General features: G+C 45.3%; 2 protein-coding genes across 4 annotated transcripts in view; both read right to left on the bottom strand.

The window, feature by feature from the left end:
* LOC139354692 (polyamine-modulated factor 1-binding protein 1-like) overlaps nucleotides 1-23846 on the bottom strand; it is a 201196-nt gene that overhangs the window by 145190 nt on the left and 32160 nt on the right. The window lies entirely within an intron of this gene.
* LOC139354691 (uncharacterized) lies at nucleotides 620-6322 on the bottom strand. The gene has a single exon (XM_070998932.1). The coding sequence runs from the start codon at nucleotides 5954-5956 to the stop codon at nucleotides 620-622; it is 5337 nt and encodes a 1778-aa protein (XP_070855033.1). The 5' UTR covers nucleotides 5957-6322.

Genomic DNA, 23846 nt, shown 5'->3' with positions numbered 1-23846 from the left:
AACTTCTTCTCTCCGGTCTCGACGATCACCACAGCAGTCGGGAGGACATTAACGCTATGCCGCTGGAGAAGTGCGGCGAGCGACGGAGCTGGTGTCGAGGATGCTGAGCGCGGTGGAGGAGCAGGCGTTTGGCGAGTTGGCGGATCTTGCCGGCGCGAACGCTGCGGAGAAGCGGGCTGTGGCTTGGAGCGGGACTTTTGCTTAGAGCGGGACTTTTGCTTGGAGCCGGACTTTTTCCGGGAACCAAGGTCATGCATGTGCAGCAGCGTGTGATGATCCCGGTTGCACGTTCTGCACCGGTCACCGCTACGACAGCTCCCAGTGGAGTGCTCGTGTGCGAGACAGTTCGCGCAGTACTTGTTAATAAGCACTGCCCGCAGCCGCTTCTCTGCGCTCAGCTTTAGGAACCTCTGACACTTCCGAAGAGGATGGATTCCGCGGCAGACTCGGCATCGGTAGGACTGAGTACCTCGAGTACGTCTGCTATCCAGAGCCTGAGCGCTACGTGGACGGGGAGCCATTTTCCTGTTTAGAGTGTGGATAAGGAAAAAAACAAACGGCTGATTAACACTGACGTGGAAAATGGCTACGGACTAGGGTGTGTAAGAAACGCGGCTCGTTACGAGGTAGTTTTGGGCGGCTCTCTTGGAAGAAGAACCACCTTGGTCACTGGACGTTTGACAATGCCGCGTGTCGTACGAATGTCGACTACGCGGACATTACCATCGGCTCCCGGAAAAACGGAGTCTATTCTTCCGAGTCGCCACTCATTTGAGGGCAAATTGTCATCCTTAATGACGACCAGATCGCCAACACGCAGATTTTCTGTGGGGACTTGCCACTTGTTGCGCTTGTGGAGCTCCTTAAGGTACTCATCCTTCCATCGAGTGCGGAATTGTTGATGGAGAGACTTTAAGTGCTGCCACCGGTTCAGAATGGACTTGGATTCGCCCTTTACTTCAGGTTCCACTATGGATAGAAGAGGTCCACCAACAAGAAAGTGCCCTGGTGTCAATGCTAAGAGATCAGTTGGATCCTCGGACATGGGAGATAGCGGTCTGGAATTCAGACAAGCTTCGATTCTCGCTAGGAGGGTGGACAGCTCTTCAAAGGTGTACTTCCGCGTAGCGGTGGACTTGTAAAACAAGGTCTTGAAGCTCTTGACACCAGCTTCCCATAGGCCTCCCATGTGGGGTGCCCCCGGAGGAATGAATTGCCAGGTGAGCTGCTGATGACTATAGGCATCGGTCACAGACTCCTTAACGGCTTGCAGGAAGTCTCGGGAAAGCACGGTGGAGGCGCCGACGAAGGTCTTTCCATTGTCGGATTGGACTTGGCGAGGACACCCTCTTCTAGAGACGAAACGAGCGAAAGCGGCCAGAAACTTTTCAGTCGTTAAGTCGGATGTAGGCTCTAGATGGATGGCCTTTGTAGAAAAACAAACGAAAACCAACACATACCCTTTCGTAATGAGACAAGCTCTTCCGGTATAATTTTTTATGTCAAACGGGCCGGCGTAGTCCATCCCTGTGTACGTGAACGGGCGGGAAAAGGACACTCGCTCTTTCGGAAAACTTCCCATCATCTGGACTTGCAATCTCTTTTTGTGGATAACGCAGACCTTGCAGGAGTTAACCACTGCCTTCACCAAGTTCTTTATTCTCGGAACCCAGTATCTGGACCGAGTGAGACGCACCACTAACTGGTTGCCACCATGCAACGTAATGAGATGCGTGAATTTGACCAGAAGCCGCGAGAGTGCACATTCGTACGGCAGGATTATCGGATGTCGTTCATCATACCGCAAACTGTCGGAGGCCGTTACGCGGCCGCATGCCCTGATTACCCCTTTCTTATCTAGAAAGGGGTTCAGGGAGAGAATCGAACTCGCCGCGGGCACAGGACGCTTCTGACTCAAGCAGCGGTATTCTTCAGAAAAATACCTGCGCTGAGTGCAAATCGTCATGAGTTCTTCCGCGGCGGCAACGTCCTGGGCCTCTAGACGGACCCCGGAAGGCGGTGATTGTCTTCGACATCGTTGGACAAATCGATGGACATACGCGAGGACCCGCAAAGCTCTATCTAAATTGGAAAAGCGATCTAGGAAATCTTCTGACGGCATAGACGCCAAATGGACTTTAACGGCACGCTTTTCGATCTCAGTCACCGGCAGGTCGGTTCCCTGGCTAGGCCACTGATCGCGTGGACGTTGCAGCCAAGTGGGTCCATGCCACCAAAGCGGGTTATCCACCAGCTCTTGAAGGGGAACTCCTCGACTAGCCAAATCAGCTGGATTATGTTCGGATTGAACGTGCGACCAATTGGCCGCCTCAGTGGACTCGGTGATCTTCGTCACCCTGTTGGCAACGAACGTAGTCCAATGGCACGCTGGTTTTGCTAACCATGCTAGCACAATCGTGGAATCGGTCCAACAGTGGAATTTTGAGGTCAGCCTCGGCATATTTGGAAGAATGGCTTCGGCCATCTCGGACAAAAGGAGAGCCCCACATAACTCCAGCCTGGGAAGGGACACCGTTTTGACTGGCGCCACACGCGTCTTGGCCGTGAGCAAGTGCACCATCGTCTTATGGCCCACTTCTACGCGCACATAGATCGCAGCACCGTATGCCTTTTGCGAGGCGTCACAGAATCCGTGATGCTCTACGCGGAACTCTGGACGGAAGGAAACCCATCTGGGTATTCTGACCTGGTCTAGGACCGAATAGCTCTGGAGAAAGCTGTTCCACCTTTGGCACAGCTCAATTGGAAGTTTATCGTCCCAGCCTAGATCCTGAAGCCAAATCTCTTGCATAAAGATTTTGGCACACACAACAAATGGAGCGAGCCAGCCTGCTGGATCAAATAGCTTGGCAATTTGGGAAAGGACTTGTCGTTTCGTGTGGGAGATTTCCGTTGCTAAATCTGGTGGGACGAAAAAGAACTCATCGGACGTCGCCTTCCATCGTACGCCGAGAGTTTTGGCTGTGCTCTCAGTGTCGATCTCGAGGAAGTCGGCTGTCAGAAGATGATCGCTTTGGATATGAGCTAATATTTCTTTGTTGTTGGAGGTCCATTTTCTCAGTGGAAACCCCGCGGAATCTAGAGCACTTTGTAGCTCGCTAACTATGGACTTAGCGTCCTCGGCGGAGTCAGCTCCCGCAAGGACATCGTCTACATACATATTATTTCGAATGACATTGCTCGCTCTTGGATGGCTGAGCTGCACGTCAGTTGCCAACTTTTGCAGGACTCGAATGGCCAGGAATGGCGCGCAATTGACTCCAAAAGTTACCGTCTGTAATTCGAAATCTCGAATGTGCCCCTCGCTGTTGCGGAATAAAATGCGTTGGAACGGGGAATGCTTCGGATCTACCCATATCTGCCGATACATTTTCTCGATATCGGCACTGTAGACGTATCGGAAATATCGCCACTTCAGGATCTGGATAGTTAGATCGGACTGTAAGACTGGGCCAGCATGAAGGATATCATTTAAGCTGACCCCATTCTCTGAAGGGCTGGAGGCATTGAAAACCACACGTAACTTAGTGGTTGTACTTTCCGGCTTGAGCACGGCATGATGCGGAAGGTAATAACTGGCAGAATTATGGGTAGGACGGACCTCTTTCATGTGATTGAGGTCGAGATACTCTTGAATCACGGAGTCGTATTTGGCTTTCAGCTGACAGTCCCTCTTCAGGCGTTGCTCGGTTCTTAGGAACTGCGACAACGCGGAGGATCTGGAGTGACCGAGGGCGGATTTTACGTTTTGAGGATCACGAAACGGAAGACTTACGACATACCTGCCGTTATCGTCTCTCGTAGTCGTTCGGAGAAAATTTTCCTCACAAGCCAAATCGGAAGATTTTGTCACTTTTACTGGCAGATCCTCCACCTCCCAAAATTTGGTGAGAAGCCTATCCAGGGACGTGTTAACTGTGTGGGAGATTCGTGTGGAAAAAACGGAAATCTGATTTTCCCTTGGAGCAGGAACGGGTCCTGTTAGGATCCACCCGAAAATGGTTTCTTGCCCGAGAAGAGAGCCACAAATATTCGGCCGGGTGCCGCTTAGGAGAATGGATGGCAGTATGTCGGCCCCGACCAGAATATCTATCTGTGCACTCTCGTAGAACTTTGGATCCGCTAGTGACAGTTCGGGAAGATCCCGTAGAAACTGTTGCGGAATCGGACAAGATGGAAGGTTTCCCGCTAATTGAGGAAGAACATAGGCCGTCGTGTTTATTTGCAAGCCAGGCCTGGTCGGAGAACGGATGGTAAACTGACAGAGCTTTTTGGATTCAGCGGATACTGTCTGGTTTAAGCCTGATACTTGGGCTCGGATTACCTGGTGAGGCAACTTAATTAGATTGAACAGCCGCTCAGAAATGAAGGTTGCCTCTGATCCTGAATCTATCAAGGCACGAGCTTTAAAATTCGACCCCAAGTGACATATGTCAATTATGGCGGTGCCCAGCAAGACGGATCTATACCCCGTCGCGAAGTAATTTTGTACTGTCGAGTCCGTGGACCGGGAAGCGGTGGCAACTGGTGTACTTGGTCTTGATCTGGGTCTTGGGGCGGGATTCGAAGGCGATTGGGAGGAGTTGCCTCTGTGTAGTAAGGTGTGATGGCGGCCGCGGCACGTAAAGCAACTATGAGTGCTCTCACAATCACGCAGCTGGTGCCCTCGTGCGAAGCAGTTTAGACACAGCTGCTTCCTCTTTATGTATGCCGAACGCTCGTCGACCGTCATCTGGAGGAACCGTGCACATGTGCGGACAGGATGGTTTTCCTTCTTACAAAGGTCACATCCTTTTGGCTTGGGTGCTACCCTTGTCTCGTATGAATTTATTCTTCGAGGCGCTGCAGTGGGGGCGGGTGTTTTTGGCAGAGATTGACTCGATCCCGACGGCCGTACGTCGTCTATGGCTTCTAAGGTCCGGTGACGCTCCGTAAGGAAGGCGTTCAGTTCCTGCCACGTCGGAATCTCTGCCTTATTGTGCAGGGACTGTTCCCACAAGGATAGCGTGAGCTTAGGAAGTTTGGAGGAGCACATGTACACTAGGAGGCAATCCCAATTTTCTGTTTCAATTCCGGACATTTCTAAAGCCGTAAGGCAACCCTGGATGGTACGTTGAAGTTCACGGATAGCTGACCCAGATTCCTGATTAACGGACTGCACATTGAAAAGTATTTTCAATTGGCTATTTACTAACAACCGCTTGTTTTCGAAACGCTCAGTTAGGTTAGCCCAAGCTGAGCGAAAGCCGTCGTTAGTAAGGGGGGAGTTTGACACTATCGTGTGTGCATCGCCGCTTGTTTTGGCATTTAGGTGGAACAATTTTTCGACTGGCGTCAGCCTTGGATTGTTTATGTAAATGGCCGTAAACAGATCCCTAAAGGTCGGCCACCGCAGATAGTCTCCGGTGAAAACCTCGGTATCGCACGGAGGCAGCCGACATCCAGAGGGTATGTAAGTCTGGGTAGGAACAGCTTGAACTTGGGGAGCCTGGGCTATCATATCCGCGATCTGAGCCCCACATCTCTCGTAAACGGAATAGCAGTAGCCGTATTTAGCCTTGAGAACTGGCAAACTATCAGCTGCACTGTCTCCGGCTTCTGCTATGCACCCGGTGCATTCATCGTATTCTGCCTTGATGCGGTCCCATAACGCGCGTATTTCTTCGCGGCGGATGTTCAGCATAGACAGAGTAGGAGGGATCGGCGAAGGAGTGTTTGCTCTGGATTCAAACTCACTCAGCCGATCTGAGACCTCAGTAAATTTGCTTAGAGCGATCTGGGAAGGTGTTAGTGCCATTTTGACGTTTGCACGGGTGACCCTTTTTCGGGGCGACGAGGTCTTGGCAGTTAGTTCGGGTGTGGGCGGATCTACGGATATGCCTGGGACTACGGCAGGTGGAATAGACAACTTGTTGTTATCACTTCCAGCGGACATTTAAAGAGAAATTACCTTTATTTGAATCTGAATCTGTTCGCCTTTGTTTATGTCGGATAAATAGGAAACCTGGCCCACTTCTGGAACAGTGGAACGAGGTGTCGACAAAAAAGTAGTGGATCGGAGAAATAGAAATTGGAAGCAAGCACCGACCTGGTTACTTTGCGGAATTAAACCCAATAATACGGATTAGGAACAGTGAGTGATGAGTTCGAATATCACCCGTTGAGAAGTAATTCTATAATATTTAACCCTTTTGGTATATGTATTATGGTTGGGATCAAGTTTGGTATATTTTTGCTGGTATTTTTGCGTTTGGATAAATTGAGGGGGGAAAATACCAACTATGTGTATATATATAGTCCCCGGTGGAGTAATTGTAATAATTTCGCCTTTATTTAAACTTCTAAATGAAGAAAAAATACCAAAATTTGTTGGTCGGAGGATGCGATCGGTTGATTGTTCAATATTGGAGTATTGCTTTAATTTGATTTAATATTTCGAGGAAAAAATACTAAAAATATACCAAAAAAATGGTGGACGGAGGATGCGATCGGTTGATTATTTAATATTGGAGTATTGCTTTAATTTGATTTAATATTTCGAGGAAAAAATACTAAAAATATACCAAAAAATGGTGGACGGAGGATGCTATGCATGCAGTGGAGTGCTGGTATTTTTCCCGTTTAAATAAAATAAATTTTACGGAGTAAATACCAAATACCCAAAAAATACTAAAAAAGTTTGATGGTAAATAAAACACAATGACCAAAAAATTTTCTCGTCGGTTGGTGTAATTTTTGTATTTTATTATTTTTTACCGGATGGCCGACGGAAAACTTTAATTAGTCGGAACGGGATGGTGGAGTTAAAAATTATATGTGACTGTATGTAGATATGTGTATATATGTAGATTTTTGTATGGATGTAGATATTTGTATGGATGTAGATATTTGTATGGATGTAGATATGTGTATATATGTAGATATTTGTATGGATGTAGATATTTGTATGGATGTAATATATTTGTATGTATGTAATTTTCGCCGGTTTTAAATTTGTTAAATAATTATTGCCGGCGGGGTATGTGTTGTTGTGGAAGTTTTCGATTTATTGTGTGTGGACTGTATTTGGAAAAACGAAAAAATATGTGCAAGTATTTTAGCGGCTGCGGATATACAGAGAGAAAAATCTTGAAGTTTTGGGGGCCTGAATTGGCAGAACACTAGAAATTTAATAATTCTCACTGTATGCTTGGCTTATATTTGCACAATATTTTCTCTAAGCTTGGAATTTTTTTTTTCTCGATTTTGTATATGTGTATGTAAGTATGGATGAGCGGCCAAATGCAATTAAAAAGGAGTCGGAAAAAATTGGCAATATGGCCGCACGTAGCAAAAGGAAAATCGAAGAAAAAAATGGCGAAGTAATTTTTAATTGCCGTTGTCGGATTTAATCGGACTAGGATTTTAGACAAATCGTACAGAAAGTCAAACGAATTATTTTCGAGTGGCTGACTGCAGACCGGCAATTAATATAACGAAAAGCTTTACTTATCTTATCGGCTCGAATGGATCAAAATGTACGCCGGGGGGCAGCGGGGTACCGTGCTGGCGCTGGTGGAATGGCGTGGGAGGCGACGGCGGGAAAACGTTCGGCGTCGGCGGGCTGGTTCGCTGGGCTTCGCTGACTTGCTGCTGGTGCGGTTTGCTGCTGGTGCTGATGAAGCTGTAGGGGAGAAACCACTCGAACGCGTATTTGCCCCTTAGTCGGAAATAAAAAGTGCACAAGAAGTTAAACTGGGTAAAAAGTAGGCGGGGGTACGACCGCGGTTTATTCTCTGGAACTTCAGAAATCGAACTGACTTAGTCTAAGCTCCGCTCTGCGCTCCAAAGCGCAGCGGAGACTTCATGGCGGGAGCTAGGAACAGCGCAGGAGAGCGGGAGCGCTAGAGAGCGGGTGAGCGGGAGAGCGGGAGAGCGGTAGAGCGGTAGAGCGGTGCAGCTGGTGCAGCTGGATAGCGGGGCCAGTCCAGATTCGCCGGACAGTGGGCCTGAACAGATCCGGCGTGCCGACGCTCGTGCCGCTGTACCACTCCGGGTTAAAGTCCGCTCCTAGGTCTGATCGCCTTGGCTGCCATTCGAGAATGAGAGCGAGCTTCCGCCCTTGCGGCCGCATGTAAGCCCGGCTTGCCGGGTTTCTTCGTTTCCCAACACAGTTTCTTATCGAACCTCCCGCCTATCGCTATCGGCACTATCAGCTGTTGGCCCTCGGTCGACCAACACTGGGTGGTTTTCCAGCCCTGGTGCGCGCGATATTTAAATCGGATAAGCTTAGCTTCTAGTTTGAACTTAAACAAATTGCCTTCGTGGCGTAACGACTTATATTATAATTATATTATATATTATAACTTATAAATAAATGGCCTTCGTGGCGTAATCTCCAATTGTATGCCTTCGTGGCGGAAATAGAAATGGCGAAATATGGAGGGTGTGTTTCACGCATCCTCACATCCTTGTGCCGTTTCGTAAGTGTCCCTTCCGCCTGGCGTAATCGCGGATGACTCTGGCAGCTGCCCGACGCTGAATCCAGTTACCTTGCGGTCGGGATCACCATCCATCATTATCCACGTCCTTCAAAGACGGCGTGTTTAGGATATTTAAATCCCAAACTTGTTTGGCTTTGATTTGCCTCTTCAGACTCTGTCCTGATTTTGGCCTTTTCGTTAAAGTATTTTCGTATAACAAATTCATTTAATGGAAGAATTGTTTTTTCTTCATATCTTATTACTCCTTTTTCTGTATGTATTACAGCTCCTATTTTTTTCAATAGGTTTTAACCTATTAGAAAGTCTGATTTTAACCCATCTATTTCAAAACGCGTGTAACGCGTGTAAGGATGCTCTCTGGCCAGGATATAACTCTCAGTCGGATCCAGAGGTCATTTTACAAGAAATTTGTAAAGTCACTGAGACATAGGGCTAGAGAGTAATATTCGCGGGGCGAACGATGATTTCTGACCAATTATCCCGGAGATTCTACGTCTATCCGCTCAAAGGGAGGGGTATTCCAGGACCTATGAGATTACGGTACCGTCAGAATACCAAGTCTTTTCGGGCGAGGACGCAGCCGGGCTCTATCATACGTGGCCGAGGGATAAGGCTTGCGAGGCCAAAAATTCCATGGGCTGGACCTTCGGGTGAGGCCGCAGCCAGTGTCCGTCGTGCTTGGCCGGCTGAAAACAAGATCGACTATTCAAAGTCGGAAGGGTCTGCCCTTCCGGTACGGTGTGGGAGTTAACAGGACACGAAGGGATCTGCCGCCTCGTGGGGGGTTAATAGGGCACGAAAGGGTCTGCCACCTCGTGGCACGAAGGGATATACCACCTCGTGGGGGGGGGGGTTCATGCGGGAATGTGAGGGGGTTTTCCGCCTCACTGTGCAGGTAGGTTAGTGGGTGAGTTTCACAAGATCGGGATGCTATATATATGTCCGACGTAACTAATTTACCGCTTCCGATTGGGTCATCGATCGTTAGTAACCTGGCTCGCTCGGGGAACAAAGGGTGCGTGAAGAGGGGGGAACAAAACCCAATATGTACATCAATGCCGCTCGCCTTTTCTTTTCGTATTAGCTCACTCAATTTTATTTGTCGTGTTTAATCGTTCCTGGGTTTCATTGCGACGATTACACGGATTCACTAACCTTACTTCCACCGACCGGGCTTTCTTTTCTCCGCGTGTTTTCTTGCCTTTTCTTTTCCGCGTGCGCAACCGTACACCTTCCGATACCAGAGACGAGAGACCGGAAGCCGCCGTGTGCCCATTTCATCCTTCTTCCCTTTGCCTTGCCAGATCGGTTTGGTATTTTCTCTATTTTCTAGTATTTTTCCCTATGGTTGCCACCTCGGGCGGATGGTGCGGAACCAAATTTGACCTATTTTGGTTTTGCACCCCAACAATCCATATGTTCGCTTTCCACTTACTAAATCATAATCCTTCATTTCATATCACTTACGTACTAATAATAGCAATGGCAAACTTAGTTAACTATTACTTATATCTATATATTGTGACGGTCTAGCCGTCGGGCAGGATCGTCACACGCGTATCGAAGATCGTTATCATGTGTTAATATTTAATAATAGAATAACCATTAACCGTAGATACTCTTTTATATATAGGAAGCTAGTTTTTTGTTTTTATAAATCCCTGATTTGATATAGCAGGAGGTTGCTCCTGTGTCAATTAGAATTTTAATTTTTTTATAAATTTTGCTATCGTATCGTATTAAGTAAGTATGCTAGTTTTATTTGCTGGTTGGTTAACCGTACCTGTTTGTTCTCTTTTGTTCTGCGGATTATTTTGCGTAGTTGTTTGTGTCTCCTGCTTTTTCTTTTCATTTAATTTATTCTGGTTATAGTTGTTGTTGCTATAACTGTTATAACTCTGATTGTACTTTGGCCTATTCTGAATCTGTAAAGATTCATCTACTTCCATCGGTTTTTGCTTGTTTTGTTAAGCTTTACTGGAATTCCATTGATTATGGGAATTATACTGAGGATTATACTGTCTGCCCTGATTCCAATTATGATTTTAATTCTGATTATAATTGTTTCTATTTTGGCTATCGGGTTGGTTAAAGCTCAAGTTGTTAGTATTCTTCTGATTGCTATTATAGTTATTACGGTTACCTTGCCTGGGATTTTTATTTGAGTTTTGGTACCCGTCTATAATCATTTTGGGTTTTTCGTTCATTTCAGCAGTTAATGGTTTATTTCTGCCGTAAGTCATAAAGGTTTTATTTATTACAAGAGCTAGTTTTTTATTAACTAACCCATAATATTCCATTATGGTCAGTTTCCCTTGAATTAGCACTTCAATCATATGGATTGGACGTTTGTCACTAAAAACAAAGTCCAACCTTGCCTTTAACATTTAATATTTGGGTCAATGAGGGATTGCCCTCAGCTCGTCCTTCGGTTTGTTTTCTGATCGTCACTATTTAGCGAGGGATTGCCCTCAGCTCCTCCTTCTTGTTGAATTTTTATTTTTATACCCGTTACTCGTAGAGTAAAAGGGTATACTAAAATTGTCGGAAAGTATGTAACAGGCAGAAGGAATCGTTTCCGACCCCATAAAGTATATATATTCTTGATCAGGATCACTAGCCGAGTCGATCTAGCCATGTCCGACTGTCCATCTGTCCGGATGAACGCTGAGATCTCGGAAACTATAAGAGGCTATTGAGATTTGGCGTGCAGGTTCCTGAGCTTCTTACGCAGCGCAAGTTTGTTTCAGCAGAGTGCCACGCCCACTCTAACGCCCACAAGCCGCCCAAGCCTGTGACGACCACAGTTTTCATGCTAGATACAAAATTTTAACTGAAATGTATTGGTCTCGCCAACACCTATCGTTTGATCCAAAAAAAATTTGCCAAGGCCACTCTAACGCCCATAACGCTTAAATCTGTCTACCGCCGGTAGGTGGAGCATTTCAATCTCGCTTTGCTGCTTGCATATCTACATTTCCCTTTCGTCCCTTCAGCTGAGTAACGGGTATCTGATAGTTGAGGTACTCGACTATAGCGGTCTCCCTTGTTGGACTTGTATTTGTATTTGGCTTTTGTTTCTGAGTTGATTTTGTATCAACTTTCACTTTCACAGTTTTACAATTTTAACGGGAATCTGATAGTCGACGTACTCGACTATGGCGTTCTTCCTTGTTTAATATCCGAATATCTTATGTCAAATGATTCGGAACTTTCATTCAATAACATTAACATATTAAACCCATTTGTTCAAATTAAACAAACACAAATTCCAATAACTTATACTGATCATGTTAATTTTAATATATGTAATTATCACACGCTTGTACTTAAATTCAAAAAATATCTAATGTTCAAACCACGGCAAATTCATATTGAAATAACCCCCGAAAATAATATGTCCGAAAATGAAAATACCACTGAGGATGAAATTATAGTCGAATTAACAAATCATCTAAATTACGTTTATCCGACACTTCCAATGAATCGGGGCGATTCAATTTAGAAGGGGGTGAGTTATCCAGCTCATGATCCCAGCCTCTTTACCCAATTTATAAACAAACTCTTCATATACAATTCTTAGCTGAGAACGCCTTCCAGTTCGAGCGCCCAGCCGCCTTACCCAAGTCGTAAACAAGTTCTTATACACAATTCTTAGCTGGGATCCCCTTACTCAGCGTTCCCACAGAATCCCAACTAGCTCCCCCACTTCAATCCAAGTTCATTATTAAGATTCAATTGCGCCGCAGTCCTCCTAACATAAACTAAGCTGGGTCCAGCTAATGTAAACACAAGCACCCGGCGAGCCCCAAAACTGCAGCGTAATCCGTTTAGCAATCGAGCAGAGAATTTGATCATCCGATTTCCCGACTCTCTTGAGTCCAACCGTTGTCCAACTCTTGAGTTCACCAATTCTCTTAAACCGAGGTTTGTTTATCAGATAATCGGCCCTTGGCCAGGCAGTCCGTTTTTGCATCCGAGAAGATCGGTTCAATAGAAGAAACATTGTGAAAAGTAGAATAAAAGTCGGTATTAAGGAAAAGGTGCAAAGTTGTAACTTAGCGAAGAAAAAATAAAAATACATTTTTTCAAGTTATTCGCAAATGAACTTTTTAATTTGTATGGGCCGCACCAGCAATCTGAAATTCAAAGGGGCTTAATGCGGGAAGCAGAAACGCAAACCAATAAGGAGTCAGATGCAGCCACAAGGGGACGAGCGAAGGGCGAGAGAGAACGAAAAGAGAGAAAGGGATGAGATGAAAAGGAGTAAAGGAAATGCAAAAAAAAACTTACCTAAGAAAGGTGCCAAATCACCACGAGCCAGGGAAGGGGGCGCCTCGATAGGCGGTCGATTGGCACTAGACAATAGTGCGATCGATGGGCACACGAAAATGGAAACATCGGCATAAGGTGGAAATATCGCAACGAGCAGGTGGCAACGAAGCACCGTCGGTATCGATAGTCAAATAAACATCGATCACGCACGGATGGTGTGACCAGATGGAGGAACCAATGAAAGGACGCAGCAATGAGCAGTGAGCTGGGGATCGATAGCTTATGAGTATCGAGGTCCCAGTAGAATCGTGGAAAATATCGGCGCGGGAGATTTCAAGTTGCTACGAGGAGGATGACCAGCGCTATAGAAACTCAAGGGAGTTAAGAGCGTCGAGGGAGTATCGAGGGAGCAACGAGTGAGCGCCGCGGGAATCGGAACGACTCGAAGGCTAGAATATGCAAGGAAACGCCTTAGAGTAGGACCGAGTTTTTTCAATGTTTCCCAAAGTAAGGGGGGAATGTGAGGAGTTGAATAACTCCCCACAAGTCTAATCAGCAGCAGCAGCAGATGGCCGGCCGCTTACCAGGTACGTGGCGACCCAGCGTACCTTGCCCGACTAAACAGGACCTGGCGTGACGGTCGAGCGGTGGATCGATTTGCGGTTTCAAGAGGCGTTCGCCTGGAGAGCCCTGCGAGTACCGGCGAAGTTCCCGAACAGCAACCGCCCAACTCCCCGAGTGCCAGAACACCGAGCTAGTGGTCAGGAGACAGCGCAGAGGACATCGGCACCGACGTCAGCAGACATCTCCGGCAGCCTCGTTACCATCGCAGCGCGGAGCTTATTGGGGAGCGCAGGAGCGTCGCGGACGTCAAGCATTAGGGTTAAGCCGGGTGGAACGTTCGTCTGCGCTAGGCGTGTCAGCGCGATCTGAGCAAGAACCTAGCGGGACCGTCCGGGACAGAGTAAGTGAACAGGTATTGCCCCGAAAGGCGTTGGCCTGGAGAGCAAAGCTTGTTCACCCTAGTCTGAGATCGTTGACGCTCCCCAAAGCCGAATTCTCTGCCAGTCTAAGGCGCGACAAGCGACCCCGGGGCAGCGCGTCGGCAAGCGAGCAGAGGCGGCCACTACTAGCGTCCCGAGACACAGGAACCAGCGGACGTCGAGTCAACGCGTCGACAAGCCAGGAAGAGGAGCACTAGCTGTTACCATTTGAACCCTTTGTTTTTTCACTGATCTACGGGGCAGTGACGTCATATAAATTTGGTGGGATGAACACACAATCTTCTGAGCTAGACGCACGAATCTCTCAGCGAGCAGACAACAAAATCAGTTCGTTAAAACCTATACGTCACTATAGTCGAACGAATTCGGGAAATATACATAAAAAGAATTATTCTCATTCGTATAGTTATCCAACAAATAATAACAATTAAAATAATTCAACAAATCCTCAAAGTTCATCAAACAGAAACCAAATTTTCCCTCAAAACCAGGGAAATTATCATGAGTAGAAACCAAAACCCTTTAAAGTTCCAAGCACCAACGTCAAATAACTCCCCGAATACACCTGTTAAAAGACAAAGAGATACTGACAGTGAACAAAATAGAATGGACATAAATTTTCAGCAAATTGCCTCGGATACGAAAGTGTTGCCCATTTGTCAAAGTAATGATTAAAGGAAAACTTCTTAGAGCCAAAAAACGCGAGTTTGCGAGGAAGATACAAAAAAAGAATGAAAATAAGAGAAAGCAACTAAGAATGAAGCAAATAAGTTAAAATATTAGTTTTTAATACCGGGATATAAGTTGAAGTGCAAATTAAATGATAAAGGTTGTTATAATTATTACACAGAAATAAATTTTACATAAAACGCGTAAGGTCTCCTGCAGACAAAAATTTTGATGTACATCGTGGCAAATTTAGGTGATAATAATTTCGTGTTAGTCAGGAACATTGAAAGTTAGGCGGTTTACAAGTTCTTCTAAATATCACGTCATATAAGACTTTGCAGAACAAGCAGGTCGTCCTCCTGAAAGAGGAGCAGGAGAGGGAATCGAATTAGATCCACTCCTATCAGACCGCAACATGAAATGGTCCATTCATAGTTTCAAAACATACAAATCGCCAGGACCGGACGGGATAACACCGGCTCACATCCAACAAGCAGGACAAATAGCCATAAACTAATTGAAAAAAATCTTCCAATCCATCCTGGCGGTAGGAGAACTACCAACAGCATGGCAAGAAACAAAGGTGGTTTTCATTCCCAAGGCAGGGAAGGCCACTCACACCACAGCAAAGGGTTTTAGGCCAATAAGCCTAACATCATTCCTGCTTAAGAACTTTGAAAGAATGATAAGCCTACACATAAGGGCCACCGTAGACCCGACACAAATATCAGAAGCACAACTCGCTTACACCAAAGGTAAGTCAACCGAATCGGCGCTACACTTGGTGGTAAGCAGCATCGAGAAATCACTCAACATCAAGGAATACACACTGATCGCCTTCCTGGATATAGAGGGAGCCTTCAATAACGTGCTTCCCACTGCTATAACAGAATCTCTCACAGAACTAGGGGTTGAGCCGCCAATGGTGAGGCTAATCCATAAATTGCTGATAAGCAGAATGGTCACAGCCACACTAGGGACCTCAACCCAGACTAGACTAGTGAGCAGAGGCACCCCGCAAGGAGGTGTACTATCACCCCTCTTGTGGAATATCGCAGTAAATAAACTACTGCGGATTCTGGAGGGAGGAGGTTGTAAGGTCGTGGCAAACGCAGACGACGTCGCTATCATCTTTAATGGAAAATATCCACTGCGATCTTATGACCGCTAAACTTAAAATACTATCGGAATGGACGATAGCGAGCGGACTCGGGGTAAACCCCACGAAAACAGAACTTGTTCTATTTACATATAGGTACAAAATTCCACAACTTAACCCACCCATTTTAAACAATTGTAATCTCTCCTTTAGCGATCACGCCAGATACTTGGGGTTAGTACTAGATAAACGCCTCAAATGGGGCTTAAACAACCAAGAGAGAACCAAAAAAGCGACCATTCCACTTTACTTCTGTAAAAAAGCAATCGGGCTAAGATGGGGCATGTCCCCAAGAATAGTTAACTGGATATACACAGCGGTAGTCAAGCCAATCCTACTGTACGGAGTGGCTCTGTGTTGGACCGACTTGCACAAACAATGCATACTGCTCTAAGCAAAGCACAGCGAATGGCGGCTTTGTGTATTAGTGGAGCCCTTCGAACCACCCCGAATGAAGCGCCTGGACTTAGGCATGGAAAGGGCCAAATCGGCAGGTATTCGACTGAGGGACACAGGGCAGTGGAAAGCCCAGTTTTATGGCCATGCTAAAATTCTCCAGTATGATAAATCGATTCCGAAGATCACGGATCTATGCAAATCCATTGAATATAGTCACACACCCTTTGAGGCCCTGATTCCTGATAGAGAGGAATGGGAACAGGGCCGACCGGGAACGACGGACGCAATCTGTTTCTAAATTAGAAGGACACGTTGGCGGAGGTGTATACTCCGAACAATTAGATATCAGGAATTCATTCAGGCTCCCGGACCACTGTAGCGTCTTTCAGGCGGAGGTCCACGCTATAAAAGAAGCACTAACCTGTTTAGGGAACTTTAGCCTCCAGAGAGGACACCTAAACATATATAGTCACAGCCAAGCGGCTATTAAGTCGATCTACTCGACAAACACCAACTCCCGTACAATAGCAGACTGTCGCAGATCTCTCCACGAGATGGCAAATCAGTTTACTATCAGCCTAATATGGGTTCCGGGTCACCGGGACATCGTAGGCAACTGCATAGCGGAGGAATTTGCCAGGCCGGGCACCACCAAGCCTCTCCTCCCAGGAGAGGAAAATGTCGGTATGCCCATGGCTACTTGCAAGCTAAACATAAAAAACCACTTCAACACACTAGCCAACACCCATTCGCAAAACGCACCACAGTGTCGCATCTCTCACCAGACATGGCCTGTGATAAACAACAAAAAAACCTCGGAGTTACTCAAACACAGCCGCACAGAGTGTGGCATGTTGATTCGAGCTCTTACAGGCCACTGGCTTGTTGGCGCACATGCCGGCAGGCTAAAAGCCTTGCAAAATGATTTCTGCAGAAGCTGTAGGGATGAGGAAGAAGTGGAAACGGTAGAACACCTTCTCTGCTTCTGCCCAGCCCTATGCAAACTCAGACTGAAACACTTAAGAAGCCCCTTCATCGACGATCTTACCGAAATATGGGAGATTAATCTCAAAAGCATAAGTTTTTTTTTTTTTTTTTGCTTTGCTATTTATTTATTGAATCTTCTCCCTTTGGATACTAACAATAAGTGTATCAAATCTTAGACTAATTAATCTAACTCACAGTCATATGACTGATGTTGTGCTAAAGGGGCCCGAAAGTTATAGCTGACTTGGCAGGTCGTTGCGTTGTAGACGGGATCGGCTGGAAACCCAAGTCAAGCCTCTTGCGAGGCGATTGGGGTGCACATAGAGTTTTTCGTTGTAGAACGCTTTTTGTTTGTCTATTTCATCTTTTACGGTAAGAATGCTTAGGTCCCTGTGGATGTTTTGGTTGCCAATATACCATGGTGCCCTAGTGATAGTTCGCAGGATTTTCGATTGAACGCGCTGTATAATGTCTATGTTGCTGCTGCTGGGGTTCCCCCATAGCTGGGAGCCATATGTCCAGATGGGCTTGAAATTGGAGTTGTAGAGCAAAACCTTGTAGTCCAGACGCAGGGTCGAACGAGCGTTAAGAATCCAGTGGAAGCTGCTGGCCTTTAGTTTTAGATGTACTTTCTTGCGTTCGATGTGTCTTCTCCAGGTTAGTCGTCTGTCAAGGTGGACGCCGAGATACGTTACATCGTTGACTTGGGGAATCTGCGTATTATTCAATAATAGTGGAGGGCATGTTTGCCTGTTGAGAGTAAACGTTATGTGTTTACATTTTTGTTCATTTATTTTAATCCGCCAATCAGATAGCCACCTCTCTACTACTAGGAGGTGGTTTGCTAGCTGTGTTGTGGCTCGGCCTGGGCACCTCGAGCGACTTAAAATTGCGGTGTCGTCAGCGAACGTAGATATTGTTAGCTGCTCGTTCGTGGGAATATCCGCTGTGTATAGGAGGAACAGAGTAGGCCCTAGCGCGCTTCCTTGCGGGACTCCAGCTTTGATAATGTAGTCGTCGGATGTTGTTGTATTGCACCTTACTGCGAAGATCCTGTTGTATATATACGACTCAAGAAGCTTGTGAGTGTAATCAGGTAAGTGTGTTTTGATTTTGTGCAAGAGGCCATCTAGCCATACTCGATCGAAGGCTTGAGATACATCGAGGAATATTGCGCTGCAGTATTCCCGATGCTCAAAGGATGTGCGTATTTCTGATGTTATTCTGTTAACTTGTTCGATTGTTCCATGGTTTTGACGAAATCCAAATTGATGAGCAGGGTGTATGGGTATGGGTATGGTGTTATGCGAGTTAGAAGGCATTTTTCGAACAGCTTAGACAGACACGATAATAAATTAATTTGTCTGTAGGATGACGGAATTGTGTGGTCTTTTCCGGGCTTCGGTATCATAATGACAATAGATTTGTTTCATTTTTTCGGATAGTAGCCGAGAGTTATAATCCCATTGAAGAGCTGTCAAATAACCTCAATGGCAGAGTTTGGAAGTTCTATTAACATTTTTGGGGTTATTTGGTCACCGCCAGGGGCCTTTTTCGGTTTCAGTTCCCCAATGACTTTCGCGATCTCCTTTGGCTGAAACAATGGTGGAAGGGAAATAGATTCAGATTCGATTTGAGTAGGAAAAGTGAACCAGTGGCAGGGTTCGGCTGGAAGACGTTTCGTAGATGTAAAGCAAAAGTTTCGGCTTGAGTTTCTTTGAGTTTCTTATCGGAGTGACTATTTCGATTGGAGAGCTCAGATTTGGGTGAGCCCTCCACAGAGGATGTTTTGTACTGGTTGGCGATAGTTTTTAAATGTACTGCAGCTGTGCATATTCTGTTTCTTGCTTTAGAGCTCGATTTAGTGAGCGAGTGGCTTCCTTAAGACGTTGTTTTGATGACGGCGATCTGTTGGTTTGCCAGGCACGTCGCAGGCGCCTCTTTTCTAGGACTAACCGTTCAATTTGCAGATTAGTTTTGAAGTGGTTGGTTTGCACGTCCCTGCCTTGTGGTGTTGAGATAGTGGCTGCCTCCACGAATACTTCTTCAAGAGCCTCTTATTTGGAAGTTGTATTTGTTTGTGAGGTGCGTCTCTACCAGTATCATAATGTCGATATGATTTTCATTCAGGAACTGTGTTACTTCAAGGTTGTGCCGTGAAACGCCATTGGCGTTCCACATTGTTATTCGTAGATTTGCCATCTGATTATTTGGACTGCTTAGCTGCAAGTAGCTGTAACACCATGTTCTGGTTTTGAACCAGTGTTTGCATGGTCGTTTTCATGAATGACATGAGTTCCATCATACTTTGTTGCATGGTGACCATCATAGTTTCCAGAGTGCTTTGCGACTGTTCTTGGATCTGCTGAGCGTTTCCTAGATTAGACTGGAGTCGGTTTTCCGTCCCCGGCCGAAGGGCATCGGCGTATGAGAATCCCTTCTGGGTATTTAGTTGACCAAAGAAGGATCTTGCAGCCGTGCTGAAAAATACTTCCGGCGTCGTACGCGAGTAAGTGTACGCATTTTGGGTATTCTGATGACGCGTTGCTATCACTTTTCGCATGCGGTCCTTCATCTCCTTGTAGACCGGACAGCCCCTGTAGTTTGCCGTGTGGTTACCTTGACAGTTAACGCATTTTTTTCTTTTTGGGGTCTTCTTTGTTGGCAGGGCAGTTAGCCGAATTGTGGAAGTCTCCACAAGCTACACAGACTGTTCGAAGCGAACAGAATGCCCTGGTGTGTCCATACTCCTGACAACTTGTGCGTTGCACTGGGCCGTTCCTTTTATGTTACTTCTTTGGTGCAATAAGTATTGCAGGTTATAAATGGGGTGCACTTCATTTTTCTTCAAGACTCTGCTGTCTGGCTCCAGCTCGACCCTGAAGAGTGGTTGCGGCTCTTTTTTCCTGTTTATAATGTTACTGACGTTCTTTGCAGAAAACTCTTTTTCCTTGAGAGCATCGATAACTTCCTTGGCGGTTACGTCGGGCTCGATTCCTTTTTTTACCACTTGCAGGCGTTTGCTGCTTTTTTTAGTAGCTTTTCCTAGCTTCCTCCAGGTATTTGGATACTGCTTGGAAATGTTCTTCAGATTTGGTCTGAAGCTTGGTTTCTTGGATATCACCTTTTGTGACCGGAACAACATGAAAGTTTCCGTCTCCGGTCAGCGAAACAATTTTGTTCACCAGGGCGTTCGAGATTTTCTCCCTAATGTAAATTGGTGGGGGCTTAGGTTTCGGTTGGGTCTCCTGAGCCCGTCCTGATTCATTTTCTGCTAGAAGCGCAAATCGATTGCTGTCGGATCTCCCGGGTAATATATCTTCTACTTGGACACGGTTTATTTTTGACTTGTTACCTACCGCGGTGTTCTGCGGGCTGTATGGCCGGACCCGCTTGCTGAATTTTGTTTTGGTTTTGATTTGTTGTCGTGGTTGTTGTTGCCGTTGTATTTAGAGCTGCGGTTGCAGTCGATTCCGAAATAATAGTCGTAGCTGTGGTTGTCGTTGGTTTTTTTGCCGTAGCTGTAGTTGTTGCTGACAAATTTAGTGCGGATCCAGAAGTTTTACCGTTGCATGTTGTTGGTGCGCCAGGGGTCGAAACTGATGGTGGGGGGGGTTTTGCATTGTTGACTCCACTCCGTCGGAGTAGGGGTAGCCGTAAGTAAGCATGGTGAGCAAGATCGTGCTCTTTGGCTATCGACCGACAGTAGGGTCGTTTTTTGCACTTCGCTATCACGCGTTGAGACATATGAAAAGTAACCGTCTCTTCGGCTCGCGGAGCTGAGTTGAGCTTTTATTAGCGTGGCCCTTATTTATTATTATAAGATGAAAAAATGTATGTGCTAGTAAAAGTCTTTACACCGATTTTGTGTTGAAACCTAAATTTCTTTGGGTTTTAGCGTCTTTTCGCTTATTTGAAATTAACCAGTTTAGTTTTAGTGTTTTGTTTGCATTTAATTTATCAACTTTCTTGCACTTTTCGCGGATATCGCACAAGACACGTCCACTCTCTTCAGCGGTCGCGAATTAAAAAAAAAAAAAAAAAAAAAAAGCATAAGTGCATTTATTAAATCCTCCGACATGCTGATCAGCTTAACACAGGCTAAAACTACTAAAAAACGGGACCCTAGAGAAGGAAAAAACGAGATCATGCGGTATCACAATGGACCCATTGAGGTCTAAGTGTGTCGGACTATAGGAGGACTCTGTCATCCAACCAGCACGCCTACACCAAAGGAAAATCTGTGAAAACGGCACTACACTCGCTAGTAGTAACCGTTGAGAGAGCCCTACACTTGTAGTATTCGTAAATATATGCGGAGCATTCAACAATGTCAAAACGGATGCTACAATGGATAGCCTAGAAGCGACCAACACGAACACCGCAATAAGCCTCTGGATAAGAAACCTCCTTAGCTGCAGGCGGGTAAATTCAGAGGCACTGCTTCCATGGTAAAGGGGGCACACAGAGGCAGACCACAAGGTGGGAGTCTGTCCATCGACCCTCAGCTCCATAACAGAATCAACACTCAGGGAAAATGTACGCAATTTGGCCACAAGATTTTATTCGTCGCCAATTTTCTTATAGATTGCTGAATGCTTATAGTAGAAATATTTTAGGCTTTCATGGAACTAACATGGATAAAATGCTTACCTACACTAACAGATCTAACATTGGCGTGTCGCAACTGCTTCAGCAAGCGATGACAGAAATACGACTTGGAAATGTTTCCGTTGAAAGGAAACTGCAGCATCTCGGGAACAAGTTTATTAACGCTTCAGAAATATCTGCCCACGAAACCGCTTACAACATGTTAGGCTTACACATGCCTGAGGCTGGAAAGGGAACACTTTTATAAAAACATCCAGATAGAAGGACAGGGCGATCTAATTGAGAACAATCATTTTTTTAGGGCTTTGGGAAAAATCGCTAAGCGACGGCAGGAAGAGAATTAGGATTTGTCTTTTATCAGGTAGCAATAGAGGACTTAGTTAATAGGCTAAAACTATTTCCGAATGTGAGTTAGTACAGCTTCTGATAGACAATTCCACATGTAAGGATCCGTAGCCTGGACTTCTTAAACGAAGAAGAGCTTAAACAAGATTATTTTTATGGCGAAATCAAAGATGTACAGACTACGACTCCATTTAACTACCGTCGCAATATATCTGAGTTGTCTCCAGATGAATATGATGGATCGGAAGATGTAGTAGCTAGTTTGGTTCGAAACAAAATTTTGTGTTGGAACTGCGATCAGAGTGGCCACCACTATGAAGATTGCGTTGAACTTCCTAGAATATTTTGCTACGGCTGTAGAGCCAAAGAAACCTACAAGCCGCGCTTCTAGAATTGCAATTCTTTGGAAAACCAATAGTGGGAGATGCGCAGACTTACCAGAACATCTTTGACCGATAACGGTACTCAAACCGACGACCTATTGTTAGGATCGGAACCGAAATCAAAATTAATGGAAAATAAAACTTAACCATTTCGTTTAAGAATGCAAAATTATTTGACAGTAAGAGATTGAATTTTTGGAAATGTAAAAGGAATAGTTTCCAAAAAGGAGCCAAAACGTTCTACCGTAATATTAAGACATTTTTGGACGGAAATAACAACTACTAAAAAAAGGTTATTTTCGTCTCAAATATTTAGCACAGACTATATACTGAAATCCAAATTTAAGGTTAAGGCCTTAATGTGCGTTTGGATTCAGGCGCTTCAATAAGCTGCATAGGAAACCAAGGTGCTACAAAATTTAAGTCAAACGAATTAAGCCAGAACGCGTTCATGCTTCAGAAACATCAAAGCTGCAGATGGCAACCTTGCACAGTTGTTCGCGTGTTGAAAGCGTTAATTACTTACAGACAAGTCACTAAATCCATAAAATTCTTTCTTATACAAGATGCATACTTGGGTATGGATTTTTGGACAATTTTTGGTTTGACAGATCAGGTTATACGCCCAATCGAAGTCGATTCTCCCACAATGCAGAATCTTTCATGGGTACAAAAACATCGGTTAGCGGATGTGTTTAAAATCGTTCTATCTTTTGAGCAGGTACGACTAGGCAGGACTAGCGTTATATCACATTTAATAGACGTTGGATACACCAAGCCTATTAAGCAACGATATTGGCCAGTCTCCCCTGCTAGACAACACGTTAGAATTTATTCGTCGTTAGTTTTCTGATAGATTGCTGAATGCTTATAGTAGAAATATTTTAGGCTTTCATGGAACTAAAATGGATAAAATGCTTACCTACATTAACAGATTTAATAGTGCGCAAGAGCTTAATAAGCATACCTGTAAGGACGCGGACCCGTAACCATATATCGACGGGATATTAAGCCGGTTGCACCCAGCTCGGCTTATTAGTGCATTAGATTTAAAGCAATCTTGCTGGCGAATTCCCTTGGAGGAAAAATGGCGCAAGTACACTGCTTCTAGAATCCCTAATCGTCCACTATACCAATCAGGGTTAACAAATGCCTCTCAAACAATGTGCAGAATTATGGATAGCGTTCAATGAGTTGAAGAATCGATTAAGTTCCGCGCCAATCTTAGCCACTCCGAATTTTGAAAAAGATTGATCTTACTGTGTGACGCGAACTCCTACGGCCTTGGCAGCGTGCTTTCACAAAAAAACGAACAGGGTACCGAGATGCCCAAAGCATATTGCTTTCGCAAGTGAAATAATTAATTGGCACCCAACGTGGGGCCACGCTTAAATTGTTCTAATTAAAAGCTTTAAAATAAATAACTAACGGTTTTAAAGTTAAAGGAACTTGCGTGGTCAAATAAAAACATAACCAACCGACGAAAAGTTCGCGTTGAAAACAAAGGAGG

The sequence above is a fragment of the Drosophila suzukii genome, unplaced genomic scaffold (assembly GCF_043229965.1).
Source record: "Drosophila suzukii unplaced genomic scaffold, CBGP_Dsuzu_IsoJpt1.0 scf_13, whole genome shotgun sequence".
Taxonomy (NCBI): domain Eukaryota; kingdom Metazoa; phylum Arthropoda; class Insecta; order Diptera; family Drosophilidae; genus Drosophila; species Drosophila suzukii.
Note: the sequence above shows the minus strand (reverse complement) of the source record. Positions and strands in the feature narration are given on the sequence as shown.

What these genes read in the sequence shown, in the direction of transcription:
- LOC139354691 (XM_070998932.1), bottom strand. Translation starts at nt 5,956, where the DNA reads ATGTCCGCTGGAAGTGATAACAACAAGTTGTCTATTCCACCTGCCGTA.